The following is a 19,521-nucleotide window of genomic DNA, read 5'->3' as shown; positions in this document are numbered from 1 at the left end:
TGTCTGCAGTGTTCCTGCACATTTGTTTTATCGGCTTTTAAAAATTATTTATGTTTGGCGGACTAGAACTATAGGTAATTGATTGGTATATTGCTTCAATTCCAACTTGATTAATCATACCTTTTATTTATTTATTTTTAATTTTAAAAATAATTTTTTTGTAAAATTTTTGACACAAACAAAATTGTTTATATAATGCATAATTAAATTTCAGCAGGAATTTAGTTTTAAAAAATATTACATGGACAAGGAGTACTACTATTACAATAAGTTCAAAATTCATCACAAAATTCATCACATGTGTGTCGGTGGTTCTTCTTAAAACATAATTGGTACTTGGTAACTTGGCCGAGTACTCGGTAACTCGGTACTCGGCCGAGTAGTGAAAGGCCGAGTACTCGGTACTCGGCCAAAGTGCTACTCGGTACGTCTCTAATGTAAATCTAACAATTTAACTCACGTATTTATTAAAACTTTGATGAATTTGGTACACAACTTTCAGCGAGGATACGCTTAGACATGAATTAGATTTGCATTATTTACCCCTAAGTACAGGGTGTTTCAAAATGAATAGAGGGGTTTTAACATGTTATAATATTTATTACACCGAACTTACAGCCACAAGTGATATATCAAATGAAAGAGAAACTCAAACAGTTTTGTTTGTTGGTATCAGTGCCGCCCAAAATGAGCGTGGAATGTTTCTGCTGCAATCCGCTAGAAAGTGCTTGTAGCAAAGATGGCGACTAAAGAACAGAAAGCGTTTTGTGTTTTACAGAAAACTCCATCTTTCAGCAAGATGGTGCGCCGACTCACTGGCATAATGAGGTACGCGATTGGCTTAACCTAACTGTACCCGGCCGCTGGATTGGCCGTAAGGGGTCTAATGACACGGCTTGTTTCCCATGGCCTCCACGGTCACCCGACCTAACGCCGTGTGATTTCTATCTTTGGGGGTTTATTAAGGACCGTGTGTATGTACCTCCAATGCCAGCCGACCTTCCCGAATTAAGGAACAGGATTGAAACAGCTGTTGCAGCAATTACCAATGAGACACTCCTCAAAGTTTGGGAAGAACTAGCATATCATCTTGACGTGTGCCGAGTGGTGCTCACATTGAACACTTGTAGGCTATTATGTAAAACTGTTTGAGTTTCTCTTTCATTTGATATATCACTTGTGGCTGTAAGTTTGGTGTAATAAATATTATAACATGTTAAAACCTCGCTATTCATTTTGAAACACCCTGTATTTGGAGGTATCCAAACACTTGGTAATAATTTCATTGAACAAGGGTTGTTAAAAGTAAAACAATTGATTAACTAATATCTAAACAATGAATACATAAACAAAAAGGTACTACTTGTGCTAAATATTGTTTCATAACCAGATATACAAAGTAAAACAAATAATTATGATCTGAAAATTTTGACATTTCTGCTTTTTTTATTATATCTAATAAATAATAAATAATAATTTGGATCCTAAATTGGAGGGGGGCGCTAATCAAATTAGTCTAAAAAATTTGCAAACAGCCTTTGTACATAATATTTTTAAACAATTTAAATTATTATTTCTCAACAAATGAGATATGTTTCCTTTGCGTTGGAACCTTAGCTTTCAAAACCTACAATTTGTTTCGCCATTGCTATATTAATAGAAAAAAAAAATTTAAGTAATGTATACAGCAAACCACAAGAGGTTGACTTTGGATGTCTCACACATGACGCATGCAAATAAATTAAATTTGAAATAACAAAGTAGTTTAATAAAAATAATACTGTGTTAGATGTATCTTTGTATCAAATGTAAAGATTAAAAAATGCACTAACTCCTGTTTAGTTAAAAAGATCTATAACAAAATGTTGGTGAAATTATTATAGCATACCTGCTAATCCGAGAAAAAAAAAAAAACGGAAGATTTCTTATATTTTTTATAAAGAAGATTTTAACTCAAAAAAAAAAAATCAAACAGGACGCCTACACTCTTTATATTTGACAATATGAAATTAGTTATGAATTTCATATTAATTGAGCTTACTTTCTTTTAATAAAAATTACTTTTATTGCTTTCTTTAAAAGTTTGGAAATAACGTTTACTCGTCTTTAAAAAAAAACAGCACGAACTGAGCAAACGAAAAGATGATAAACGGCGCCGAAATAGTGTTCCTAGTTGCCCGCCGCGTCACTTGCTTCGATACCCGATGAAGTCATGCGCTGTATCAGTAAGTGATGTTATAATCTTGCTTCACGGTCACGTCTTCTCGTGTGATTCTCCTATGGCAACCTTTCAGGGTTTCCGCTACGGTCGCATTTTTCGCATAATGCGAAAACACTATCTGACTTGCGAAAATAAAGCAATGCATTTTCGCTTTTTTGCTCAAATAAAAAATAAATTAATTTTTTTAAAAAAAGAAGAAATCCATGATCCTAGAGAGGAAGCATGTATGACGATAATCAACTTAATCTTTTTTAAATCTTAGCTAAGATGTTTAAACTACAATTGAGTTCAATAACTATTAGTCTTATCTAGCATAATGTCCCCCCAATAACTGCTTTATTAGGAAGAGGAGACTGCAACGTTCTAAACACCAATCGTGTTTTCTTTTTTTATTTTATGTTTTAAAAAAATAGCTGTTGTACTTATTTTTTCAAAGATGTCACAGATGAAATATGAATTTTATTTTCAACTGGAGATGAAACACACTGAGGCATATATAAATATATGAGAATGTGTAACATTTTAGCATTTTGCTAACATTTTCCCCTCAATTTTAGCTTTTATGCTAAAGAACTTTTGAACCCAGCTTAAACCCTGCAACCTTTCCTTGGCTACTTGGTCTAAAACACGGTGCCGCGTTCCGCAAAAGTATCGTTAGGGCCAAAATTGGTAAGATACAATTTTTTTCCTACAAAGCATGAAAAATCCAGAAGATTTCGCTTATAACCTGAAAATGACACGAAATCTGTAAAACTTCCGGGAAATCCGGAAGGGTTGGCAGGTACGTTCTAGAGTCAAATTGTCCCGCATGTGATGATGGAATGGCCCAGCAACAAAGAGTGGGATTTCCCATAATGGCCCAAATACAAATGGATTGAATCACAATAGATTTTATGAAAAAGAAGAGATTTCCTCTAACCCAAGAGTAGTTTTATGACATGCTCACAACTTTTCACTCATTCAATTCTTCCTTCAACGTGAAAACTATCTGATGTCTGATCTGATTTGTAATACAATGTATACATATACTTGTATCCACAAAGAATCTACTTCATTTCTCAACTCTATTGTTTTGCTCTTAAAGGTAAACAATCTTGCATGACGTTTGCCCAAAGTGCATTTAATTGAATCCTCGTTTTCAAAAAATTTTGATAAGTGCAATTCACTTATTTCAGGCATTTTTAATTTCAGTTCCATTACTCTTGGTTTCTAGCATGGATTTTAAGAGATATGTAATGACAATGAACATATAGATTACTGCTACATTTAAAAATCTGGAAAAATTAGGATCTTCATAAATTTTTATGATTACAATCCTATTATAAAAGGAAGAAACTTAATTTCTCATGTCTGTACAAACTATGTAACTTTCACTTAAGATCAATTAAAAACAAACAATTACTTACTTTTAGATTCACTTGTTTCATTGGAATTATCACTATTATTAGAAGAAAAAAATATTATCAGACAAGAATTAAAACAGCACTATTTTTTTTTTTTTAATTTTTAAAGAAATATTTTTAAAATTTGAAACAATAATCAAATTATTTTTAATCAATTATTTAAAAAATATATAAAATAAGCAGGGTTGATAAGGTTTTGGACACTACGGTAAAAATCACGTTTTTACTGTCCTGTCCAAAACTGTCCGAAAGTGTCCAAAATTATAATTTTGAAAAAATTGTATTTTGTGAGTAAACATTAAAAACAGAATAAAATGCATCTAAGTAATGCTTTATATTGCACAATTATTCAATGAGAACATTCACTTATTTATGCAGCTGATTTTAATTTAGTTAATAGAAGTTAAGTTCTTGAATAAAATTTCAACTTGTATAAGTTTATTTTTTGATAATAGTAATCAAATGTCCCTATGTTTATGCATGTGTGCAAATGAAAGCAGGGTTGGCAAGGTTTTTACCATCCCGTTCAAAACTCTGATGTACGAAAGTGTCCAAGACTATTTTCTGAGAAAATATCAAAAACAGAACAAAAATGCCAAAAAATAAAAAAAATTTTACTATATAAAATATACTTTCTCAATGTGAACATTCAAGTATAAATATATATATAATTTATTCATGCAGCTGAATTTAATTAGTTTTAGTTACATGGAAATTAAATCCTTCATAAAAAAATTCAGTTTGTATGCATTGCAAGATTTATTTATTTATTTTTTTAATTAATTTTTTTTTTTACTAACCTAATTTTTCAACATTTATGCATGTGTGCAAAAGAAAGTGTTCAAAACACACAGCAAAAATCAACTTAACTGCAATAAATTACTTTTTTTTTAGTTACAGAATGTATTATATTAAAAATATGAACTAAAAGAAAGCCCAAGTTTTGTAATATCAGTGTTTAATCAATTTTTTGTTTTTTAATCTATGATTTGAAAAATAATTTTCTTTAAAACATAGTTCAAAACCTATTTGCAAAAATCATTTTTTTTTTGCACCTAAATATTGCACATTTCATAACATACTTTGAGTTACTAATGGAACTGAAATTAGTTGACTTGGTAGTAGAATTTCCTTTCATAACTCTACTAATTGTTACCTAAGGAAGTTTTGATGTAATAGTTTTTTAAGCAAAATGTTTTTTAAATGAATGAGAAAAATATTATCAAATACTCATTAATTAAACCTCATCAATATCTATACTTATGCATTACAAATATTGCAATTGTAAATTGATTAGATTACAACCCTATAGCTTCAGCATAGTTTTGAACAGTTTAAGACAGTTTTAAACAGTCCAAAACTCAACTCTGAAAATAAGAGAAAAAGAAATTATTTTAAAAAATCTGAAACATGTACACAAAATATAAGAATTATTAAGACTCAAACAGGTTTAAGTAAATTTAAAAAAAAAAAACAAATATTTTTGAACTTACAGAACAAAAGCACCATCTCAAATTTGAAAAATATTCTTAAGTATTTTCCATCATTTATGATAGAAATTTGCTTGAATGAGAATTTTTACTATAATTGAAAATTCCAAGAGATGAAAACTTTGAATTGATCTTTCAAAAGTCGTCTTGGATGGATTATTTTGAAGATTCGCCGTTCAATATGAAGTTTTAAACTTTTCTGAACAACTTCAAGTAACTTTAAGTTTTGCTGACTTCCCAAACAAAATAACAAAGATAGGCATACCTTTAAACTGAATCCCAACATTTTTTTAAACAGAAAAATAGAGAAATGCATTAGATAACATCCATTATTGAAACGTTGCCAACTTTTCCACTCATTCATGATGTCACACCGTTTTTAAATTTATAAATAGTGGTACAAAACTTGAGATTATTCACAGGCGATGAACAGTTCGGACTCAAAACCATGCTATAGTAACACTAGTTACTTACAGAAAACCTGACTCATGTATGATTTATCAGAATAATGTAATGAAAAAACAATTTTTAGCAAAACAAATCTTTATACTAGCCCATGCAAAACTAAAATCACCAATAAAATCTCCACATTTCCGTAAAACTTCATATGACATGGTTATTATCTGTCCACTCCCATTAAAGAGAATCATTTTCAGGCTCTTAAAATAACAGAAAACCTATAAACTTAGCAAGATAGTTTTTTCTAAATATAATTTTAACAATTTTTATTGCAGAAGGAAAATAATTTCCATACTCAGAATTACAGTGTGGTACATTTAGTTTAAATTTGATTTGTTCCCAAATTGTTTAGTAAAAAAATATTAAAGAAATACCTTCCCAACATTCAATCAGAATTTAAAAACTCTTTCAAAAGTTAAGAGTTTTTTTAAATTATAAATATTAAAATTATTATTAATAATCATAATTAATAATATCAAAAAAAAATCTGATGAGTCAACAGGCCCTAGGCCCAGCTAGGCTGGTTTAAGCCAACTTTCTCAATCCCCAATGAAGATCATAAACTCTTAAAATATTCAGCGTATTGGAAATAACAGCTACTTTCAGAAACACTACTTCAAAATGATTAAAACCCTTATAAAACGGTAATTTTTCCGAAAGCTTGGTAGTAATAATGCCTTCAAAACAATGATCTCTGGTTTTTGCTATACGGGCAAAAAAGTAGCCACACAACACTTTGCTTTTTTAATAAAATAACTGGCTCAAATCCTCTCCGACTCTTTTGCTCAAAACAATATACATTAAGCTTTTAAAGCGCGGAATCAATCTAAACCTAGAAGTTCGTTTACTTGCCTAATAGCACTCCTCTGAACCATTTCCAACAAATTAATATCTTTCTTAAGAATATCGCTAAAACTGAACAATGAGGTAATACCAAACTTTTGAAGATAGGTAGAACTTCCTCAAAACTATGTGAAACAGTCATGTGAATAAAACTGAGCATTCTGTGGGCTTTGTTACTTGCTAGGCCACACTGGTGATCAAACTTAATTAAACTCCTGATTAATTAATAGGCCAAGATCAACACCTGTTTCTTCTTTGCTAGCGATGGATGCCTCTAAAAACTTGCATTTTATCTCTATGACTTGAATGAAATATTTGTCAATTTCTAATGTTGCATAACATACACCACATTCGAGCCCACTTTCCCAGAAAGCCTTCCACTGATACAATTAAGTCATTAATAATTAACCTAAAATGGAACCTTGTAGAAGACCACTTAAAATATCAGTCCACTTTGAATGATTATCCATAACAACTTTCCTCCCAGTCAGCCAAATTCAAACCCAAATTAAAGTGCTTTCTTGGATTCCCATACAAGCCAGAATTAGCTTACAAAAGCAATAAGCAGTACTAAGTTAAAAAGAGCTTTTTGAATATCAATATAAACTACGCACCACTCTTATCTAAAGCCATGGCAACTATCACAGAAATGCAATAAAGCTATTGCACAGGTTCCACTCTTCCTAAAACCATATTACAAACAGGACAGCAAAATCTCTTCGGAAAATTCATTATCTTTAGTTTAATCTGCTCAGAGTTTTTACAAACTGCTGAAGTTTGATGTACAAGTCTATTTACCTCCCTCAGCTTGACAGACTTTCTTTAAAGGGTGACATTCTGTTTGCCAGCTTCTACCCTACTTGCACCATCCCCGAATAGTAAACTGCATGTCGCCCCAATCCATTATTATCCCAATTTTTTATACTTATTTGAATGCATAGTTTAATTTTAATTACACAAGGAAATATTTCAATATCTTCTTCCAACAGCTGACACATTACTCAACTCCCCAATTTTTTTTTAAGTTTATTGTCACAATAACACCAGGCCCAAAAATTTTTAACACTATTAATAATCTGAAAGGATTAAAATTAAAATAACTTTGAAGCTCGAAAGAATATATTACTCTGAATGAAAAAGAAAAGACGAACCTCTTGGACTTGGTGACCTCAGATGATGCTTCTGTTGCAGCATTTTCTGCATTCTCTGATGAATTATTTATTGCATTAGCATCATCACTTTTAACCACCTCTTCAGAGGAATCTTTGCTGTCCATTTTCTCAGAGTCCTTGGCCTCTGCAGACATATCTTCTACTTCAGTTGGCGCTGAATTTTCTGTCATTTCTTGCATTGGCTCATCAATAACTGACGAATCAATGTCACTTTGTGTTTCGTCGGGATGAACAATTAATGAATCATTATCTGTAGCTCTGAATTTAGAAGAAACATCTAATTTTATTACATCTTCTACTGTAAGTGGAGCTATTACAGGTGAAGTTTCTGGCTTAGGTGGAGAAAGGGTCACATTCATTGATCCTTTACTTGCACCATCTTCTGTGTCACTCCCAATGCATTGAACATTTTGTGGAATTTCAGTTTCATTGTCCTTTTTCTTGTTTTCCTTTTCAACATCTTTGGAGTCTTCATTTAATTCTAGTGTTAAAATTCAATGGCAGGATTATTATATAGAGTGAAATTAATTACCGTAAATAACTACATCCCATGGAAATATAGTACATCGTAATTGGAAGTTCAACCACAGCTTAGGAATTTTACGCAATTTATATACGTCTATAAAACATGCTGATTTCAATTCAACAGAGACCATCCACAAATTATCCCATTGTTCTGATAAGATTAAGAACAAAATATAAAAAAAACACTCCCAAAAACTTGCTGAAATACTGCACCTAACTTTCTCTCAGAAACTTTGTCTAAAAGCTTGAACGTATTGCAGGAATGAAATAAATTTACTTATAGAAGTCAGTTAACATGTTGCATTCTAGCAATCAATAATGAAACCTAATAAGTGATCACACCCAAAACAGCATTCAGAATCAAATAAAATAAATTGGTTTCAAAAATAAACACTAACAAGATATTGGAGATTTGGAAAGAAAAATTTGCTAAAGGAACTGTAACAAATATTTTGTTTCATTCATTTTTATCAAAACATCACTTTTACCATCAGCAACACTCGTAATGTTCTTACCACCCTTTAATTTTCTATCAATAAGTTAAATTTTTAAATGCTTAGGAAAAAGCCTTTAATATAAAGAGAAATCCACCACATAGATAGTAAACCTGCATCAGATCAACCAAAAAGTTCATGCTTAGCCATGCAATTAAGTTTTTTTTAACCACAAATTTACCACAAAATGGAAAAGATGATAGTTTGTGGATGGCTCAAAAATTTAAAAAATAAATATTAACAAAGCAAGTGGAAGACTTTAATCTATTCATACCTTTCTTCTCTTCTTCCTCCTCCTAAAACAAAACGAAAAATAAAATGTTCAGATTGATGGGATAGGTTGAAATTAAAACTTTAAAATTAACTAACAATCATAAGAAATGGAATCTAGAAATATTTAATTAGCAATACAGCATATACAACAGTATTTTGGGTTAGCAATTCAGCCAAATCAAGTTTTTATCATGCTTTTAATGAATTCCAGAATCAGAGCCATTTATTGCATTAAAAGCCTTTATACCATACCTTTCTACCATACTATACATTAGTTGCTAAATAATCGGTTGTTATACTGAAAAAAAGAGAGAGGAGGCAGTTTTAAATTACAGATTCACCAAATACCATATTTTGCGGAGTACCGAATATTTGGAATATCAGTCTCGAAAGTTCGAGGTCCCGCTTAGTTCGAGATGATTACTTAATGTGTTCAGTTACATTTTTTAGTTCCAAAACGAAGGACTTTGATTAGAATCTGAAAATTTTACTTTTGTTAAACTTAACTGCATACAGAAAATGAGAAATACATTGAGAGGTTGTTGTCAACAACGCTCCCTAAGTGTATGTTGAAATTTTAATGATAATCTTTCCTGAAGAGAATACTTTTTCTTTATGCAAGGATGTAAAAGGTGCTCCTCCTTATGTCATTTGAAAGAGTAAAATTTTAATCCGGAAGAATTTTCCGGATTATCCGAGTTTTTAATAATCCGAGGTGGCATGAGCCCCAATTACCTCAGAGATTTTTGAGACTCAACTGTAAAAAGTTTTACAAAGCATATAATAGTCAATAACTAATAGCCAGAAACATTAATTTTAAGTCTATGCATCAAATTACTATTTAAGGACTATAGTTTGCACTGATTGAAAATATCGGATATATATCAAAATATCAGATATTTTCGAAAATGTTGTGATATTTTCGAACCCAGAATATGGCAGTTGATAAAAGCTTTCTACCACATTTACTCCGGTTACTTTTTGAATGCCCAGTTCTTTTATACTCCTTTAAGATTGTAAGAAAGTCATTTTAACCAAGATGAATTCTTTTTGTCTTAATCTTAACAACAACACAAAACACAACATTTTTTTCAGTGACAACCCATTTTGAGCAAAAGAATAACGTAACATTTTCCACCTTAATACTTATCGCAATTTACCGGTTAACATGCAAATATTTTCACTGCTTGTCAAATTAACAAATAAATTAATTATTCTAAATTTTTGACCCCTGTAAAAAAGTTAACCTACTTTTTTAATGTGTTAACCCTTAGGTAGTTAAATAATAATTGGGAAGTTGTAAAAAATTGTTTTGCCCGTTCATGAATAACATGCTTTCACTCTTTTCAATTTGCATACGCATTTTACCCGACTCACTGATGAGTTTCATTAAAAAGGTTCCGATATTTTATTATATTGAACTTGGGTTGTGTTAGTGAGAGAAAAGTTGTTAAATTTTAACAATAATGAGCTGCTTTAATCAACTTTCAAACAGAATGAACTTTTGAGAGCAACAAAATTAACCTACCTTTGTCTGCTTTTCTTCTTCTTCCTCATCTTCCTCATTATCAGTTTCTTTAAGTTTTCCTGAAAAAATATTACAAGATTAACATATTTTTTACAGATGGCAAAGTGCTACATGAGGAAAAATATTTTCAAAAAGAGCATCTATGATAAACTTAACTGCATACTCTTACCGATTGACTACACCAGAGCTACCAACCTGGTAGGTTGAACATTTGCATAATTAATTTATAAAAGGTTCACAATTCATTGAAAATTGGTATAATATAATGTAAACAGGATTAAAACACTCAAGTTTATTACGTTATTTAAAGACTGGTGTGGGGGGGGAGGAGATTCCTCGTTTTAATCTGGGAAAAATTTACATTATTTTTAATAAGCACTAGAAAGTTTGCAGGAATATTTAGTGTCCTTCCATGAGTGACAATTTTGTGTATGGAACACAGTTCAAAATTTTCTGGACATAGATAAAGAACAGAAAATCCGTAAAATAAGGCTTTATTATGGCTTAGGAACACTTTTGATTTCCACATAATATTGCAAAAATTACTGTGCCTACAGCTGTCTATTTCAAGTATAAAGTTACATTAATTTTAAACTTTTTTTTTTCCCCCCAAGAAGGTATGGGGATGCTAAGAAGCAAGGGCAATAAAAATATCCTTGCCAGAAGTAGAAAGTTAGAAAAGTAAATTACTGGTCCAATGGACCACAAACTGCAAAATTTTACTGGCCCCAATGAGATTTTAGTGGTTTGGTTTAGCATCCTGGTTTTAAATTATGAAAAATTAAAGAAAAAAGGCAAAAATACCTTAAACAAAATTAGCATGACCAATTGGATTGATTTGCAGTTTCTTATAGACTTGTCTGAATGACTAAGGAAGCAAAAAAAAAACAATCTGCTTTCCACTACAGGTTAAGAAATTATGCCAACAAAATCTCCATCTGTGTAATTGCTTTAGGAGAAAGGCAATAGTATGATATGTTATAATGTAGTATAAAAACTTCTATATTGATCTCTTCCTCCCAAGAAAACCTAAACATAATAAAGGTGCAAATTGCTCTTAGCAATTTTAAATCATCCATGTCCTACACACACGTGCATACATACACAACTACACACACACAGACACCTACACACACATAGACACCTACACACACCAAAACATACACACACACACACACATAAACACAACTACCCACACATTCATGCCTGCACACAGACACAAACACATATGCCTACACACACATACACATATCCCCCCTACACACACACACATTCATACATACAACTACCCACACACTTATGCCAGCACACAGACACAAACACACATGCCTACACACACATACACATGCCCCCTAACACAAACACACATACCCCCCCCCCCACACACACACAAACACACACGCTACATACACACTCGTAATTGTGAAAAACATAATTTGAATTCAAGATGTCAAAATTCAAATTATTTTATTTTATTTATTTTTTGGAGGGAAAATGGGAATAGAACTTCACTGGTCCCATGGACCACTCTTGAATCTCAATACATACGTGTGTCTTTTTTACTGTAGCATAATAGGCTTTGTAATTTGTATTGTGCATGAAATTGCCAGACGAGAGATAAACCAGAAACATATGCTAAAAGCTATAAAATTAGACATAAACTGTTACATGAAATTCCCACTACCAGTCACAGGTCACCGAGGTTTCAATTTGCATACTTACTGAATCAGAACAGAAGAATCAGCATTTTATTTTTTACACTGGCTAGTTTTAATTTCAAAACAAATTATAAATGAAAAAACAATAGATAAGAATTAGTAATAAATACTTACTGCTAGAACGTTTTATAGGAGCTTTTACAGGGGTCTTTTCCATGGCAATGTCAAACAAATAATCTTCGGGATCTTTTCCTTCATCTTGAAGAGCCTAAAACATTTATATTACAAATAAGATAGCTATTAAAAATAAAATCTCACTCCAATTAGTAAAATAACAAAATTTAATAATGACTAAGACTGTCCGAGTTGGACCGAGTAAAAACTGTACATGTACTGGCTACAATGTGGTTGATAGCAAGCGTAGAGAGCAATATTTAATTCACTTCTTAATTTATCATAACCTGGAAACACGGTAGAAACATTCAGCACGGCTGTGGAGTAGCACCAAAGTACATCCCCTTGTGACATCATAAAGACAACGCCTTGTTTGAAAAATGAAACATTTAAAAAAACTAAATCAAAAATTAAACGTTTTGAAAGTAAAAGATTTTCCTAGCTCTTTTATTTGCTCATTTTATCAATTTCAGTGACAAAAATTAGTATTTTTGACTGATGGAAACGACCCCATTGTGAGAATTAGTAGTGTAATTTTTTCAAAACCTATACATTGAATTTTTTTCCATCCCGAAAGATTTCAGACATTTTGAGATTATACTATATTAGGAAGTATTATATTTTCAAAGTAGCATAATGTCTCATGTAATATATTGTCAATTTGATCTCCCTTTTAAAAACAAGTCTAAGATCCTACTTTGGCTAACCTGAACCCTCACTGTCATAGGCGGATTTAGAACTGAGTTCCTGGGGGGGGGGGGGGGCAGCATTATTATTTTTTTTTATTAGCATTATCAGTTGTATTGATTAGAACTGGCTGGATTTAGACATAACGTGCCTCTAAGCTATTTCAGGGTTTGGGTCTCTTTAGTAGTCTAGTCAACTTCTCTATCGGCTGCAAAAAAGGCCGTTTTTTAAAGCTCCCCTCCCCCATGCATTATACATAAGTTAAATAAATAGTAAAAAAATACTTTAAAAGAAATGTTGTATAGATTTAGAAAATAGGCCCATTTGGACAGTTCATAATTTATACACTTGATAAGAAATAAAGTTGAAGCACACTTTGCTTAGGAATTTCAAAGACTCATCTAATCCGCTTCAAGGACTTGAGAACAGTTAAAATTATTTAAGGCACTTAAAGTGGCCTTTTCAGTCTCTGAAATTTAGTACTTGATTGTACTGTTTTACAGTATTGTTCTAACTTTGTAAGAAACAACTATTTTAAGCTTGGGGCCAAGGTGGCCAAGAGGTATTGCTCAGCAAATGCTTGCATGCAGAGAGGCACAGGTTCGATTCCCCCCTATTGCCCTGGGTGTTCTTCTGATTTCCTTGTATTGTAATAAATCTGAATTGTGCTATCTGACAAATGTGTCTGAGCAAAAGTCGGACTTCCACCTAAAATGGGGCTCAGTCAAACGGAAGCCGCTCATGTTAGCCTCAAAAGTGGATTAACGCCTCTGTTATTCATTACCTTGGGTGCTCCAATGGTCATCAGGAACAACAACAACATTTTAAGTTTAAAAGAAAAAAAAATATTGATTTTTCATTACAACAACTTTTATATTTTCAATTACAAGTAGTGCAAAAAATGAAAAAAAAATAGAGGTATTGTTTTTTTCCCCTTCTGGGCTGAACAGATTAACAATATGCAGAAGAAGTAAGATAACGAAAGTAATACAAAATAATTTCCAAAATTACTGCATTCGGGATTAAATAAACAGCAATATATGAAACATGTGAGTCACAAAAATTTATCTCAAGTAATATGCTACAGAAACGTGAGAACCATGATTTTTATATTTTTGACGGAGGATGTGGCAAGGAGCTAAACTTGACACATTTCGGCATTTCTCCCCCCCCCCCATCATTTGTTATAAATTTATGGTTTGTATCCACACTTTTCCAAATTTTCAAGGTTTTCAAGCATTTTAAATGGAATTTATTTTTTCAAGTACTTTTCTTCTTTTCTTTAAAGAACAAATCATTCAATTTTCCGGAGTTGGGGGCCTTCAACAAAGCGGGTGCCCTCAACTATAGCTTGTTAAGTTTATAGGTAAATCCAGTTTTTTTTTTTTTTTTAAATCTTTGTTTTAGTTTCCAATTTGTTGAAACAGTCGTTGATTATTTTAAGTACAAAGGCTGATTACTCATATTTTCACTCATATACTTGCTCTAATGGTTTTCAATTCAAAGTAGTCGTTTTCAACACATTTCAACAACCCAGTGACAGCTTTACTCTTCGTAATACAGTGTACGGTGCCCACCCCCCCCCCCCCCCATCAGAAAAGGAAAGTCGCTATTCTCTTCATTTTCACAGCTGAATTTTTCAAAAAAAGAAAAAAAATCATGATTTTTTTTTCTTTTCACATTTTTGAAGGTGTGTTGTTACCATTTATAAAGTTCTCCCAAGACTGGGGGGGGCATTGACCCCCCTCGCCCCCCCCCCATAAATCCGCCCATGCTCACTGTGCGAACAAACAAAACCGCGCTAGCTTTGAATTCTCACAACAGAAACTAGCTATTTTTAAAATAGCATTTAAGTTTTTTTTTTTAAATGATTGTCACATTTATTTTAATCACAATTCAAGAATAAAAGATATAAATAAAATGCTGAAGTATGGTTGTGATGACTATAAATTTCTTGATGAGAATATTTCGAATGTTACTACAGTAGACTATTCTCTTTCAGATTATGGGGGTGTTCATTATAAAGGAAGATAGCATGAATGAATACAAGCTAACCCAGGATCATCAAAATGTTTTCAGAAAATTGGGGTGTTCACATTTAGAGAGTGTTCCAGTCCACTATGTAGCTAAAATTCAACATTTGTATTGATAAACTTTTAATTTAATCCATAAAAATTGGTTTCATCATTGAAATTTTTTAATTATTCATGGTAATTGCAATGAAATTACTTAATGTTTAATTTAATATGTTTTTATTGTGAACTTTATCCTTTATTTAGAAAATAAAGTAACACTCATGAAAAAAAAACAGCTACTCAAATACTTAAAATTTCTTAAATAAATAAATATTTATACCGTTAGACTTTCAGAGTATTTAAGATGGGAATACTTCGGCTTTTATTTATAGCCGTAATCATCGCAAAATTAATAGCACACTATTTACAAATATTTTTATTTTGTTCCAACTGTACTACAAAAAAAATGGGAGAAAAAAATATTAAGTCAAGTCTCCCGAGTTTAAAATTTGTTTTAAAACTCATATCACACACACCGTTACATAAAATACTAATGGGTAGGTGGTTGTTATGTCATAAAAATTACTATCTCACTGTAGTCATATCATTTACTCAATCCAAGGTTCCAAGCAAAATGAAAAACGAAATTGCTTCATCGTATATTTTATCCAATTGTCAAATATACTCGGCTAATTACGCCTATTATTTTTCTTTCTTCAAAGCAAAAAATAAACAAGCAAATGGCGCTTTAAAATACTTTTAACCCTACCTTAGATAGCCTTTCGACAAGAGCGGTTTTCACACCAGTTTTATCAAGTCCTCGCTTTTCTAGCTCCGTTCTAAGATCTATTACACGCAATTCACTTATTTTCTTTTTAGACGGATTCTGCTCTGTATCAGCCATAATTATTGATAGAAACAATGACTTTTGCCGCAAATATGGCGCAAACGCAAATCACGGCAACAAATGCGAACAGTGAAACAAACTATTGCCACAGGGGCAATGCTAAATTTTTACATCGCCAATGATAAAGTGTCAGCAGTTTTCAGAAGTCACGGAGGAAAACAATAATGTTACAGGTGGTTTTTTTTTTTTTTTTTTTTGAGACTTTCCTTAATTTAAATCATTTATGAAATAAATTTTAGATTATCTCTGGGTGGGGAAGAGGGGGTCTGGGAATTCTTTCCCAGAAATTTTTAGGAATTTATAAAATCCTAAAAACGTATTTTATTAGACCAACTTTGAAGGCGCTAGATGACGGGTCTAGAGGAGGGTTCGGGAAATTTCCAGGAACTCTTTTGCTTCCTTTTGCATAGATAGTGCCGTTACTTTGATGCATTTTATTCTGTTTTTGATTTTTTTCTCACAAAATACAATTCCTCAAAAAATATAGTTTTGGACACTTTCGGACAATTTTGGACAGGACGGTAAAAACCAGGGTTTTTACCGTGATTTTTGCCATAGTGTGTCCAAAACCTTGCCAACCTTGGTCCTAGGGTGCTAATTTGTTTTAAAAACACTCGTCTCAGATGACAATACAAGGTTCCATCATGATTTATGAACTTGCGTCAAAAAAGACATATTCAAGTACATTACAATAATTATTCAAGATCAATTGGGCGGCAACCAACACCGAGAAAGACTTTTGATCACTGGCCAAGCTGGCACTGGAAAAACATTTCTTTTCAATCTACTGCAAAATCAAGTTAACCGATGTTACTCCAAGCCGGTAGTCAAAGTATGTGCTTTAACAGGTGTAGCTGCACGATTGGTTGGAGGATCAACATTACACAACTCGTTGAAATTACTAGTTCAAAAAGATGGTCGTATTGTCGAAATCGAAATGGGAAGATTGGGCGCCGAAAATTGGGCGCCGACTATTGGGCGTCGCATATTGGGCGCCGGGAACTTTGGGCGCCGAGCATTTTGGGCGCCGGGAACTTTGGGCGCCGAGCATATTGTGCCCAGTATTCCCGGGGCCTAAAATGCTCGGCGGCGCCCAATGTTCGCGGCGGCGAATTTTGAAACGCTCTCAATGCTTGCGTTACGGTAGCTACCAGTTAGTTAACCACGTGACAGCTAATGATCACGTGCTCCAATCAACTGCTTAGAATGGTAACCGGTTGATCACAGAACGCTGCGGCTAGTAACCGGTCGACCGGTGAGGTTCGTCGAACGCAAGGAATGCTTGCGTTCGCCGAGCTCAACTGGTAGCTACCGGTTAATCGATCACGTGACACCTAATAATCACGCAGCGTAAGCAACTGGTTACTCAGTGGTGACCGGTTAGGATCGTCGAACAAAACCAATTACAGTACATTGGCGAAATGAGAAATAAAAACGAGCGCGTTCTATTAAACATCATGGTGACCTGGATACATTAAAGCAACCCCGAGTAAAATGTAAACAGAGCCGCCCCTTTAAATTGTGAGGTAGAAATGGCAATACGAAATATTTGCTGTTTATAAATATAATTTTAGTTCGTTTTAATTTCACGATTTACTGTTTTTTGTGTTGTGAAATATTTCCGTTTTCGTAGGGTTTCTTCTGAATCTTAATTTACGTCAGTATTGTTGTTATGTTTGGAACCCTTTCCCCCAACTACCAATCACTTCTGAAGTGCTCCAAATTCAGAGTTAATTACAATATGAATAGCTAACCCCTTCTGCAAGTTTTTCGGATTTTTCGCATGCCATTAATGTAAGGGAAAAACGGAAACAAACAAGTTCAAAGGGTGCAAGAATGCACTAGCCAAGGCCACTTTGGCTCCCCTCCCCCCTCTAACTTAACTATCACAGGTGCTATGAATTCAAAGTCAATTATACAATATTTGCTGTAAACTTCTTTGATAGGGAACATTTTAATATAATTAAGATTTTGGTGCTATCTGCAAATTGTTATCAATTCATTTTTCATTCAGGCAAAATTAACAAGGCAAAAAAAAAATTTTTTTAGAGCTCTGAATATATTATTATCATTAGCATACAAATGAACTCACACCTATTAGACTATGATGATTTAGTACAGTTAAGGAGTGACACAAATTCGGAGCATAAAACAATCGAAATGGAAAAGCTTACAGTTTCTGGGGCCAATGACTACTGATTACGAGAGTAGTTGGTGGTAGCCAAACGTGTCATTTTAATTTTTTCTAGGAAATGGGGGGGGGGAGGGTGTAAAGGCTGACACTGGTAGCTCAAATTCTCACGAGCCCCACAGAGCATAGGAGCAGTGACTCAACATCTTCCCACCCATCCTTTTCCCTTTTTATTTTTTTTTATAAAACTAAAAACTGAGACAGATGAAGGTGAAATTAAATTAAATGAAAAGGATTATATTCTTTCCTGAGATAAAATGTATTTCTTAGATCATTAAATGGTAGTATTTTTTACAGATTTTCTCACGACATTTTTATTGTTAAAAATCTTTATGAAATAACCAAAATCTTCAACATATTGTTCAGAGAAAACCAATAAATTAAAACATCAACAACATAAGAGAAGCGCACTCAGATTGTATTTCAGTTACTATTCTCACGAATATAAAAAAAAAATCAACAGTCAAAGAAACTCATTTTGAAACAGCATGTATTATCTACCATGTTAAAATCTGTTCTGCGTCTCTTTCAATGTGAGTTTATTGCGAATGTTTACAGCAAGTGGAATTTTCCAAACATAACAACAATACAGACGTAAATTAAGATTCAGAAGAAACCCTACGAAAACGGAATTATTTCACAACACAAAAAACAGTAAATCGTGAAATTAAAACGAACTAAAACTTTAAACAGCAATATTTCGCATTGCAATTTCTACCTCACAATTTAAAGGGGCGGCTCTGTTTACATTTTACTCGGAGTTGCTTTAATGTATCCAGGTTACCATGCTGTTTAATAGAACGCGCTCGTTTTTATTTCTCATTTCGCCAATGTACTGTAATTGGTTTTGTTCGGCGATCCTAACCAGTCGACCACTAAGTAACCGGTTGCTAACCGCTGCGTTCTATCATCAACCGGTTACCGTATTAATATGAAGCACGTGATCATTAGATGTCACGTGATCGATTAACCGGTAGCTACCAGTTGAGCTCGGCGAATGCAAGCATTCCTTGCGTTCGACGAATCTCACCGGTCGACCGATTACTAACCCCAGCGTTCTATGATCAACCGGTTACCATTCTAAGCAGTTGATTCGAGCACGTGATCATTAGCTGTCACGTGGTTAACTAACCGGTAGCTACCGTTACGTAAGCATTGAGAGCGTTTCAAAATTCGCCGCCGGGAATACTGGGCACAATATGCTCGGCGCCCAAATTTCCCGGCGCCCAATAGTCGGCGCCCAATCTTCCTAGACCGTGTCGAAATGCCTTTACTAACTGGAATCTATCTTCAAACTATGCGTCGATTATAGACAGACATTGAATTCTTTCTCATTGATGGAATATCCATGGTACCGTACGAGATGCTATGCATGATTGACCCTCGTTTGAGACAATTAAAGAACAATGACAATTTTTACGGAGGCCTTAACATTCTAGTATTTGGCGATCTAGTATTCAGCAACTTCCATCTGTGAGAGG

The 19,521-nt window shown here is 33.1% G+C and overlaps 1 protein-coding gene across 1 annotated transcript in view; it reads right to left on the bottom strand.

The window, feature by feature from the left end:
• Positions 1-15,921, bottom strand: part of LOC129216929 (scaffold attachment factor B2-like) — a 47,523-nt gene extending 31,602 nt beyond the window's left edge. Inside the window, exons 1-6 of the mRNA XM_054851145.1 lie at positions 15,712-15,921; positions 12,241-12,334; positions 10,409-10,467; positions 8,882-8,903; positions 7,568-8,069; positions 3,628-3,659 (exon numbers count right to left, since the gene is read on the bottom strand). Of these exons, the coding sequence (XP_054707120.1) occupies positions 3,628-3,659; positions 7,568-8,069; positions 8,882-8,903; positions 10,409-10,467; positions 12,241-12,334; positions 15,712-15,846 (844 nt within the window). The 5' untranslated portion in view covers positions 15,847-15,921. The remainder of the gene's footprint in view (positions 1-3,627; positions 3,660-7,567; positions 8,070-8,881; positions 8,904-10,408; positions 10,468-12,240; positions 12,335-15,711) is intronic.
• Positions 15,922-19,521: the final 3,600 nt, after the last annotated feature.

This window comes from Uloborus diversus, chromosome 2, assembly GCF_026930045.1.
Source record: "Uloborus diversus isolate 005 chromosome 2, Udiv.v.3.1, whole genome shotgun sequence".
Taxonomy (NCBI): Eukaryota; Metazoa; Arthropoda; class Arachnida; order Araneae; family Uloboridae; genus Uloborus; species Uloborus diversus.
The sequence above is the reverse complement of the archived record's forward strand: the minus strand, read 5'-3'. Positions and strand labels throughout refer to the sequence as shown.